General features: G+C 64.2%; 1 protein-coding gene across 1 annotated transcript in view; it reads left to right on the top strand.

The window, feature by feature from the left end:
• Nucleotides 1–275: 275 nt before the first annotated feature.
• The window catches only part of DCTN1 (dynactin subunit 1), a gene marked incomplete at its 3' end in the record, with an annotated part of 36,921 nt that continues 26,707 nt past the window's right edge, over nucleotides 276–10,489 (top strand). The window contains exons 1-4 of the mRNA XM_057399889.1: nucleotides 276–450; nucleotides 3,830–4,078; nucleotides 5,444–5,522; nucleotides 8,281–8,312. Of these exons, the coding sequence (XP_057255872.1) occupies nucleotides 418–450; nucleotides 3,830–4,078; nucleotides 5,444–5,522; nucleotides 8,281–8,312 (393 nt within the window). The remainder of the gene's footprint in view (nucleotides 451–3,829; nucleotides 4,079–5,443; nucleotides 5,523–8,280; nucleotides 8,313–10,489) is intronic.

Genomic DNA, 10,489 nt, shown 5'->3' with positions numbered 1-10,489 from the left:
CAGCCATGGCCGTGGTGGTGCCCGGGGTGGGGGGAGCGGGGTGTCCCCTGTGCACAGCCCCGGGTGCCGCCCGCACAGGGCAGACCGGAGGCGGCTCTGTCCTTCCCGGTGCGGCGGCGTGGCCCGGTGCCATCCCCCCTGCAGCAGCGGGGCGGCGTTAGGACCCAGCGGGCTCCGTGCGGCGGCTCTACCGCAGCGGCTCCTCCATCCATCCATCCTCCCGTCGGCTGCGCTGGATCCCGGCGCATCCTTAAAGCATCCTCTGGGAAACGGGCTTTTCCCCCTTCCCCGCGCCCAGCCGGGGCTCGGCGGGATGCTGGGATCGGCTGGGACGTGGGAAACCGCCGCTGGAGCCCCATGAAGTGAGGCCGTTCCCTCCGGCCCCGTTATCCTCCAGGCAGAGGAGGCAGCGGCAGCATGGCCCAGGGCAGGAGGCACGCGTACAGCCGGGTGAGCCGGGGGGGAAGCTCACCTCCAGCTCCTGCCTGTGCTGCTGCTAGCGGGGCACTGGCAGGTACCGGGGGTGGTGCTGGGGGCTGGAGGGCGCTTCCCGGCCTTCCTGCGCCTGGGAATTGAGCTGTTCCTCCCTGGCAGTGCCCGTTCCGATGGGCAGGGCCGGGTGAGGTCTGCCCTGCACCAGGCCGTGTCCCCTGGGCTGAAGTTGGGCTGTGCTGGGCGAGCCCGGCTGCGCAGCGAGGCCCCGCAGTGATCCCAGCACAGAGACAGGGGCTGCTTTCCCTTCCCGCATCCTGGCTTTTCCCTTCCTCCCTGCCCGGCTCCCGGCTGCCTGAGCCGGTGCGGAGCTTCCCAGGGGGCTCCCAAAGCGATTCCAGGCTTTACCGTGGGCCGGGGCAGCCTCAGCCCGGGCACTGCCTCTCCTGTGTCCTCGTGTCCCTCCTGCAGTGATGCTGGGTCCCCACTCCCTGTGTTTGGGACCGGACAGAGGCCCCGTTCCGCTGCCAGCTTGGCCGAGTACCCCATGGGCTGCAGCCGAGCTCAGGCCCCATCCCACCCCCAGCACAGCCCTCACGGGGACCTGTGCCTGGGCCAGGGCACGGAGCTGGGAATGTGCTGGGATGGGGGCTCTGGGCTCTGCCGTGGGCACTGCAGGGAGCAGAGGGGGCCCAGGGCGGCCCAGAGCGAGTGCGTGCCCGGGGAGCTCCTTTTCCCTCCCCATGCAGGTCCTGCTGTGTTCCATGGGGGTCTCAGTGCGTTCCTGTGCAGGATCCTGGCGTGTTCCAGTGTTCCCAGTGCAGGGATGTGGTTCCCAGTGCAGGGATGTGGTTCCCAGTGCAGGGATGTGTTCCCAGTGCAGGGATGTGTCCCCAGTGTAGGGATGTGGTTCCCAGCGCGGGGATGTTGTTCCCAGTGCAGGGATGTGTTCCCAGTGCAGGGATGTGGTTCCCAGCGCGGGGATGTTGTTCCCAGTGCAGGGATGTGTCCCCAGTGTAGGGATGTGGTTCCCAGCGCGGGGATGTGTTCCCAGTGCAGGGATGTGTTCCCAGTGCAGGGATGTGTTCCCAGTGTAGGGATGTGGTTCCCAGCGGGGGGATGTTGTTCCCAGTGCAGGCATGAGAACCAAGTGCAGGCATTAGCTACCCAGCGACGGGATGTGGTTCCCAGTGCAGGGATGTGGTTCCCAGTACAGGGATGTGGTTCCCAGTGCAGGGATGTGGTTCCCAGTACAGGGATGTGTTCCCAGTGCAGGGATGTGTTCCCAGTGCAGGGATGTGTTCCCAGTGCAGGGATGTGTTCCCAGTGCAGGGATGTGTTCCCAGTGTAGGGATGTGGTTCCCAGCGCAGGGATGTTGTTCCCAGTGCAGGGATGTGGTTCCCAGCGCGGGGATGTGTTCCCAGTGCAGGGATGTGTTCCCAGCGCGGGGATGTGTTCCCAGCGCGGGGATGTGTTCCCAGCGCAGGGATGTTGTTCCCAGTGCAGGGATGTGGTTCCCAGTGCAGGGATGTGTTCCCAGTGTAGGGATGTGGTTCCCAGCGCAGGGATGTTGTTCCCAGTGCAGGGATGTGTTCCCAGTGCAGGGATGTGGTTCCCAGTGCAGGGATGTGGTTCCCAGTGCAGGGATGTGGTTCCCAGTGCAGGGATGTGTCCCCAGTGCAGGGATGTGTCCCCAGTGCAGGGATGTGTCCCCAGTGCAGGGATGTGGTTCCCAGTGCAGGGATGTGTTCCCAGTGCAGGGATGTGGTTCCCAGCGCGGGGATGTGTTCCCAGCGCAGGGATGCTGTGGGATGTGGCGCTGCTCACACTGGTGCTGGGGGCAGTGGGGTGGGGGGGTGATGTGTCCAGCTGAGCCCTGCTGGCTCTGTCCTGGTCCTGGGGTGGGATCTGGGGGCAGGATGTGAGGGGCTGAGCTCAGAGCCAATGCACTTTGAGATCAGTGCTGTGGGGAGCAAGGCTGGGCTGGGGTGTCCGTGACAGGGGTCTGGGGGTGCGTGCTCGGTGCTGTGCCTGGTGCTGGGGTGTCCAGAGACACCCAAACCACCCCTGTTTGAGTCCTTGCTCTCCGGCCTTGAGCAGGATGAAGCCAGCGCCACGCTGGGGGCTTTATCCTGGGGAAGCCTGAGCAGATTTGGTGCTCTGGATGCCTGGGAGCACAGGAGTCAGGGAGCCCAAGCCTCCCCTCTGGCAGGGTGAACCCATTCCCATCGTCCTGTCCCTGCATCCCTCGGCCAAAGCCCCTCTCCGGGTTGGTGACCCCTGATCCCCTTCCAGGGCCGTGGCAGCACCCCGCGCTCTCAATAACCAGGGTTAACAGGGAGCAGAGCTCTTCCCAGGCCTCTGAGGAAGGTTAACAGGGAGCAGAGCTCTTCCGGGGCCCGGCTGGGGTTGGGAGCTGCGGTGGGAATCTCATCCCGGAGCTGCTCCCGCGTTGTTGCTGTGCTGGGGCACGGCTGCAACTTTGATGTGTGCTTGAGCGACGCTTTGAGGCTTCAGCTCCTTGCATGAGGGAGGAGCCCTGAGGGGTGGGAGCGCAGGGATGCAGGGATGCAGGGGTCACCCCTGCAGCTCTGAGCTCAGCACCGGCGCCCAGGACCTGTCCCCTGCCCAGAGCTCTGCCAGAGGGGAGGTGCAGATGAGCTCTTTGGCAGAAGCTCTTCCCTGTGAAGTGCTGGGGCGCTGGCACAGGGTGCCCAGAGAAGCTGTGGCTGCCCCATCCCTGGCAGTGCTCAAGGCCAGGTTGGACACAGGGGCTTGGAGCAAGCTGCTCCAGTGGAAGGGGTCCCTGCCCATGGCAGGGGTTGGAGCTGGAGGAGCTTTAAGGCCCCCTCCAACCCCAACCCATTCCATGGTTCCATGATGCAGCTGATCCAGCTCCGTGCCGGGACAGCCTGAACCCCATGCATCCCACTGGGGACTGGTGCCCGCCATGCAGCCGGGCCGGGCACTGGTCCAGCTCCGTGGCTGGATGGGCCCCCAGAGCCTCAGGACCCCTGACACCGGGAAGTGGTTGGGAAGTTGTGCCCGGGGTGGGCTGTGCCTTCCCGAGCTGGTGTTCCAGGAGGCTGGAAAGCTCCAGCAGTGTCCGATGAAAGGAAAAGAGAGGGAGCAAGCACTGCTGAGGGCAGATGGGGCTGCGCTGGTGCCTGCTGCTGGGTTTGATGTCCCAGAGCCGATAACCCTCAGGAATGGGCTTCGGGAGCCTGGAGTGTCCATTGCCAGCGGCGCGGGGCTCAGTGGGGCTTTGCCATTGTCCTGCTTCCTGTTTGGCAGCGGGAAGGGAAGGAATTGCCTTTCCCTGGCTGCTGCTGGAGCTGCGTGTGTGTGTGTGTGTGTGTGTGTGCGTGTGTGTGTAACGCTGTGCTCTGCCCGCAGGCCCCCAGCTCCGGCGGCAGGATGAGTGCCGAGGGCAGCAGCCGGCCCCTCAAGGTGGGCTCCCGCGTGGAGGTCATCGGCAAGGGGCACCGCGGCACCGTGGCCTACGTGGGCGCCACGCTCTTCGCCACGGGCAAGTGGGTGGGGGTGATCCTGGACGAGGCGAAGGGCAAGAACGACGGCACGGTGCAGGGCAGGAGGTACTTCACCTGCGACGAGAACCACGGCATCTTCGTGCGCCAGTCCCAGGTACGGCCCTGCCGGGCGCTGCTCCCCGCTCCTTATCCACCAGGAAAAGGGCCCTGGGCACCTGGGGAGGGGGGGAAGAGCCAGGGTTCCTTCAGCCCCAGGCAGACCGCGATGGCTCTGGGCTCTCCAGGCTCCGTCGTGTGAGGGATCCTTGCACTCGGTGTCTTGTTGAGCCTGATGTAAGGGCCTGTCCTGACGCGGGTGCGGGTGAGTTCGGTGAGGAAAGGTTCCTGAGTTCCAGAGAGAGGGAATGCTTTTATTTTGTCTCCAAAGTGGAGAATCAGGAGCTGCTGCGAGGGCTGGAGCAGCTCTGCTCTGAGCCAGGCTGAGAGAGCTGGGCTGGGGCAGCCTGGACAAGAGAAGGCTCCTGAAGGGGAGACCTGAGAGCAGCTCCAGTGCCTGAAGGGGCTGCAGGAAAGCTGGAGAGGGGCTTGGGACAAGGGATGCAGGGATAGGATGAGGAGTTTGGGCTTCCGGCTGGAAGAGGGAAGAGCTGAGTGGGATACGAGGAAGTTCTCCCCTATGAGGGTGGTGGGACATGGGAAGGGGTTGAAGCTGTGGCTGCCCCATCCCTGGCAGTGCTCAAGGCCAGGTTGGACACAGGGGCTTGGAGCAAGCTGCTCCAGTGGAAGGGGTCCCTGCCCGTGGCAGGGGATGGGGCTGGAGGAGCTTTGAGGTCCCTTCCAACCCAACCCATTCCAGGCTCCCAGGCTCCCATGACCCAGCTCATTCAGCTCTGCCCATCCAGGACAAGCTCCATCTCCCTCGCTCAGGACCAGTGCCCGGGGCACAGGTGGTGCTGGGGGTTCAGGGGTCCCCTTCCCGCAGTTCCTGCTGTAGATCCGGCCACAGCTCCCTCCTCCTCCCTCTCTGGGGCTCCCGGCACCCGGTGGCTTCCCGTGGGCTCAGAGCCCTCCGGTCACTGGTAAATGAGCTGCAGCCGTGGGGAAGCTGCCGAGGTTTTGGGTGGTGGCTGTGCTGTTCCGTGCAGTCCCCAGCAGGTCCCTCCCGGGGCTGGGTGCTGTGTCCTGGGGAAGGATGGAGCCTGTGTGCTGGGTCTGCTCCATAGCACCGGCCTGAGCAGTGCCCGGTGTCCTGCCTTGGTCAGGGGGATGTGGGGAGCCACAAGAGCTGGAACAGCCACAGAACCCCAGCCTGGTTTGGGTGGAAGGGTCCTTAAAGCTCCTCCAGCTCCAACCCCATCCACAGGCAGGCACCCCTTCCACCAGAGCAGCTTGCTCCAACCCCTGTGTCCAACCTGGCCTTGAACACTGGCAGGGATGGGGCAGCCACAGCTTCTCTGGGCACCCTGCGCCAGCGCCCTTACCCCGTTCCTGTGCAATAACTGTTGTTGTGCTTCCCCAGATCCAGGTGTTTGAAGATGGAGCTGACACAACCTCCCCAGAGACCCCGGAATCTGCTGCCCTGAAGGTCCCCAAGAGAGGTACAGGAGCTCTGTGTGCCCCAGCCCCGTCCCTCCCCTGCTCCAGCACCAGCACCCAGCGGGGTCCACGCACTGGGGGTGGGCACTGGCTGCAGCTCTGGCCCTGCCTCAGCTCCCCCCTTGCTCATCCACCTCTCCCAGGGTGCTCCCTGCATGGTCCCGGGTGGCCTTTGGGATCCCAGAGGGAAGCACTGTGTGCAAGAGTTGCTCTGGGCTGGTGTGTGCTTACCATGAAAGTCTGCCTGGTGGGAACGGGGTGGGAGATCCTTCCTGGAGGGACGGGGTATCCAGCCCAGAGGGGTGGGAGCTCCTGCCCGCAGGCATGGCTGTGTGGAAGGAGGACTTGGACTGTTCCAAGGCTGTGGGAGGAAGAGCTGATTTACTGTCATGCTGTGAAATCCCCGCTCAGGCTGTGCCTCATTCCCACCTCCTTGGCCCCGACCATGTGGAGCCTTCCTTCCCTTTCCCATTGCCGGGCAGCCCGTTCCTGGCTCTGAGCTGCCCTGAGAGCTCTGCCTCCCGTTGGGCTCCGCTTTGTGGAGCAGTCACTCAGCAGCACGCTCAGGATCCTGGGAGCATGGATCCAGGCCAGCTTCCTGCCCATGGCAGCCTCTGGCCCCGGGTGCCAGGCTGGGGGCTCCTGTGGGGGATGTTGGCTCTATCCATCCCATGACTGGAATGGGAATGAGGCTTGGCACCGTGTCCTGGTGTCTGGCCTTCACCTTGTCCTGGGGGAGCTGCGGCAGGGGAACATCCCACAATGTTCCTGGGGTGTTCCAGTCTCCTCAATCCAGAATTCCCAGCTGAATGCTCCGTTTTCTGCCTTACAATTCCTCAAATGAATCCTGGACTGGTTTGGGTTGGAAGGGACCTCAAAGCTCCTCCAGCCCCAACCCCTGCCCCGGGCAGGGACCCCTTCCACTGGAGCAGCTTGCTCCAAGCCCCTGTGTCCAACCTGGCCCAGTCTTAACAGAGTCCAACACTGGGGAGTCACCACTTCCCTGGGGAGGTCATTCCACAGGGAAGGGGTGATCCTGCCTCTGCCCAGCCCCAGTGGGGCCTCCCCATGGAGCCCTATGTCCAGGTCTGGGCTCCCCAGAACAAGAGACATGGAGCTCCTGGAGCAAGGCCAGGGAAGGGCTGCTGGAATGACGAGGGGCCTGGAGCATCTCCTGTGAGGAGGGCCTGGGGGAGCGGGGCCTGGAGAGCAATGGGGTGGGGGGGTTGGAAGGGACCTTTAGGTCATCTCCTTCCAGCCTCCACAGAGGAGGCAGCTCAGGGGGATCTGAGGGATCAGCCCAGGCAATGGGACAAGAGCAACGGGCGTGAGCTGAGCCATGGGAAGATCCTGTGGGTGCAGGAAATGCACAGGAACGTGAGGAAAACCCTGAACCGCGTGTGCTGGGCTGCAGCCCAGAGCATGAGCAGGTCAGGGAGGGGGTTCTGCCCCTCTGCTCCTGTGGGACACAAGCGTGAGTTCCGGTCCCTCCGGGATGGGCGAACCGCTGGGGCTGGGCTGGGCTGGGCTGGGCTGCAGGTGTAGGGATGCGGGTGTAGGAATGTGGGTGTGGGGACGCGGGGGTAGGGACGCGGGTGTAAGGATGCGGGTGTAGGGATGTGGGTGTAAGGACGCTGGTGTAGGGACACGGGTGTAAGGATGCGGGTGTAGGGATGTGGGTGTAGGGATGCGGGTGTAGGGATGCGGGTGTAGGAATGTGGGTGTGGGGACGCGGGGGTAGGGACGCAGGTGTAAGGATGCAGGTGTAGGGATGTGGGTGTAGGGATGCGGGTGTGGGAACGTGGGTGTAGGGACGCAGGTGTAGGGATGCGGGTGTAGGGATGTGGGTGTAGGGACGCGGGTGTAGGGATGTGGGTGTAGGGATGCAGGTGTAGGGATGCGGGTGTAGGGATGCGGGTGTAAGGATGTGGGTGTAAGGATGCGGGTGTAGGGACGTGGGTGTAGGGACGTGGGTGTAGGGATGCGGGTGTGGGGATGCGGGTGTGGGGATGCGGGTGTGGGGACGTGGGTGTGGGGACGTGGGTGTGGGGACGTGGGTGTGGGGACGTGGGTGTGGGGACGTGGGTGTGGGGACGCGGGTGTAGGGATGTGGGTGTAGGGATGCAGGTGCTGGGATGTAGCTCCTCGCCAGGGTTCCCATGGCAACGGCTGCAGGTGATGTCAGTGGGTGCTGCTGCGGGTGCTGCGGTGGAGGCGGCTGCAGCTCTTTGCTGCTGGGGTGCTCAGAGCCAGGCCGTGGGGCTGGGAGCTCTGCGTGACCCCATGCCTCTGCCTCCATGGAGCCCTCAGAGCAGCTCCAGGGCCTGAAGGGGCTGCAGGAAGCCTGGAGAGGGGCTTGGGACAAGGGATGTAGGGCCAGGCCAAGGGGAGTGGCTTGAACCTGCCCGAGGGGAGACTGAGCTGAGCTCTTAGGCAGAAGCTCTTCCCTGTGAGGGTGCTGAGGCGCTGGCACAGGGTGCCCAGAGAAGCTGTGGCTGCCCCATCCCTGGCAGTGCTCAAGGCCAGGTTGGACACAGGGGCTTGGAGCAAGCTGCTCCAGTGGAAGGGGTTGGGGTTGGGGCTGGAGGAGCTTTAAGGTCCCTTCACCCAAACCAGGCTGGGGTTCCGTGATCTCCCTCGTGCCCTGCTCCCAGCTCTGTCCTGGCCTCTGCTTCCCCCCTCCCTGGGAGCCCCCTCCATGCTCCTGTCATGGGGTGCTGGAGCCGGGCGTGACGGTGCTGCCTCTGTTCCTCTTTGCAGACTCCATGGACGCCACCAAAGGCAGCAAACTGGTGAGTGCTGAGCCCGTGTGGCTGGGAGGAGCTGGGGTCATGGCTGGGCAGGGGCACCACTCACTGGTGTCAGTGGGGACAGTGGGGTCCCTGGTGTCAGTGGGGTCCCTGGTGTCACTGTGGTCACTGGTGTCAGCGGTGTCACTGGTGTCAGTGGTCTCACTGGAGTCAGTGGGGTCCCTGGGGTCACTGGTGTCGCTGATGTCAGTGGGGTCACTGGTGTCACTGGTGTCAGTGGTCTCACTGGAGTCAGTGGGGTCACTGGTGTCCTTGGGGTCACTGGTGTCACTGGTGTCACTGCTGTCACTGCTGTCACTGGTGTCACTGTTGTCACTGGTGTCCCTGGTGTCCCTGGTGTCCCTAGGGTCAGTGCTGTCAGTGGGGTCCCTCCCTGCAGCTCAGCCCTGCACAGGAGCACTGCACACACGGGCGCTCACCGTGTGCCCAGGGGATGGTGTCTGCCAGCCCCAGTCCTGGTTAAGCCCTTTCCCGCTCGGTGCTCCATAATAAAACCTGGAAAAACGCTTTTCCTCCAACCCCCCAGGAGCAAGGGCCTGGAAATGGCACTTTCCAGCTCCTGACAGGAACCGGTGCCTGAGGAATAACCCCAACAGCTTCCTGTATGGCAGCTTTATCTGGTTCAATGCCTGCTCCTGGCTGGGCTCCTGTGGGGAGTGAGCCTGACATCCTGCATGCACCGCGGGACGGGACGGGACGGGACGGGACGGGGGCTCTCCCTGGAGGTGCACGGTGCGGGTCTGGGTGCGGGGATCCCCGGGGCACAGCCCGGTGCAGGTTGTGTCCGGAGGGGGTGGCTGCATCCCAAAGGGAGCAGGTCCCTGCCGGAGCTGCCTGGACCCCAGGCAGGCGCGGTTGGAGGTGCTGGAGGTCAGGCCAGGGAAGGCCGTGCTCCGGAGGCTGGGAATGGCGGTGGTGAGCGTGCCTGTGGGCTGGGAGCCGCGTGTTGCCCCCAGGAGCAGGTCGGGAGCCTCATCCAGGCCAGGGTGGGGAGGAAGCTCCCTCCTTGTCCTCCCGGGGTGTGGAGGATCCCGGGAGTGCCTTTTGCTGCCGGTGGGATGTGACTTGGAGAGGAGCCTTTCCCACTGCGGGCCTGTGGCGCTGCCGGGGTCCCTGCCCCGGGGTCAGGGCTGCAGGAGGGATCACCGAGAGCTGGAAGGAATCCTGCTGCTCCCACTGGGAGAAGGACGTAGGAGAGGAGATGAACCAAAGGGGTTTGTGTGTGCAAGGCCTGAGGAAGCCCAGCTGAAAGAGCCAGTGGTACCTCCAGTCTGTCAGCATCAGTTATCGGTTCCCTGTTACCAGTTACCTCCGTTAACCACAGTTACCATGGTTTCCAGTGTAAGAGGTTGGGAGTTTGGTGCTGGCCACTGCTGGGGTGGGATGTTTTGGTAGATGGAGCTCCCTGATGCTGTTCTGGGCTGGAGATGCTGCTGTGTGAAGTGCTCTGATGCTCTGGGGCATCCCGCTTGGCTTGATGTATGGGAAGTGAGGCCAGAATGAGCATCCCGGTCCAGGCAGGTGCTGGCTGTGTGTGCCCAGCTCCTGCATGGCCCGAGGGAAGGGGGCAGATGTGGTTCCATGTGTGATGTGAAGCATCCCGGCTGGATGCAGGCTCCTCTTCCCTTTGGAGTGCCTGACCCAAGGCGGTGGGTGCAGGTACAGGCGGTGTTGGAGAGCTGGTTTGGGGGATCCCCCTCCCCAGGGTCCAGGTGTGGCTGAGCTCCCGTGTTTAACCCTCCCTGCAAGTGCTGATGGAGGGGATCTGTTGGGGGAATCTGTTTTCCTATGGATGTATCCAGCGCCAGCAAAGATCCCACGGGAGGTGGGTCAATGGTGCTGGAGCAAAGGTGATGGATGGGGGGGTTCAGGGTGAGCCCCATCTCCTGCCCTCCCCGTTCAGCCGCCGTAGGGGTGTGTGGGGTTCTCCCGCGTGGATTCCTTCCCGCAGGGAGCCCGGTGCCTCCTCTGGGGCTCTCCCCGCCGTGGGGAGCTGGGGCTGGCGCTGGGGCAGGTGCCCCCCCGCTGCGATGCGGCTCGGCTCTAACCTTGTGCCTTTTGTTCCCTCCTCACGCAGCGCGGAGTGAAACCCAAAAAGGTGGTGTCTGTGCGCGCATCGCATCCCTGCCTGCCCCGGCTGCATGCAGCCACCGCCGCGT

Source organism: Pezoporus wallicus, unplaced genomic scaffold, assembly GCF_028554395.1.
Source record: "Pezoporus wallicus isolate ANWC-B61680 ecotype Strahan unplaced genomic scaffold, APGP_CSIRO_Pwel_v1 contig_10507, whole genome shotgun sequence".
Lineage (NCBI taxonomy): Eukaryota > Metazoa > Chordata > Aves > Psittaciformes > Psittacidae > Pezoporus > Pezoporus wallicus.
The sequence above is the reverse complement of the archived record's forward strand: the minus strand, read 5'-3'. Positions and strand labels throughout refer to the sequence as shown.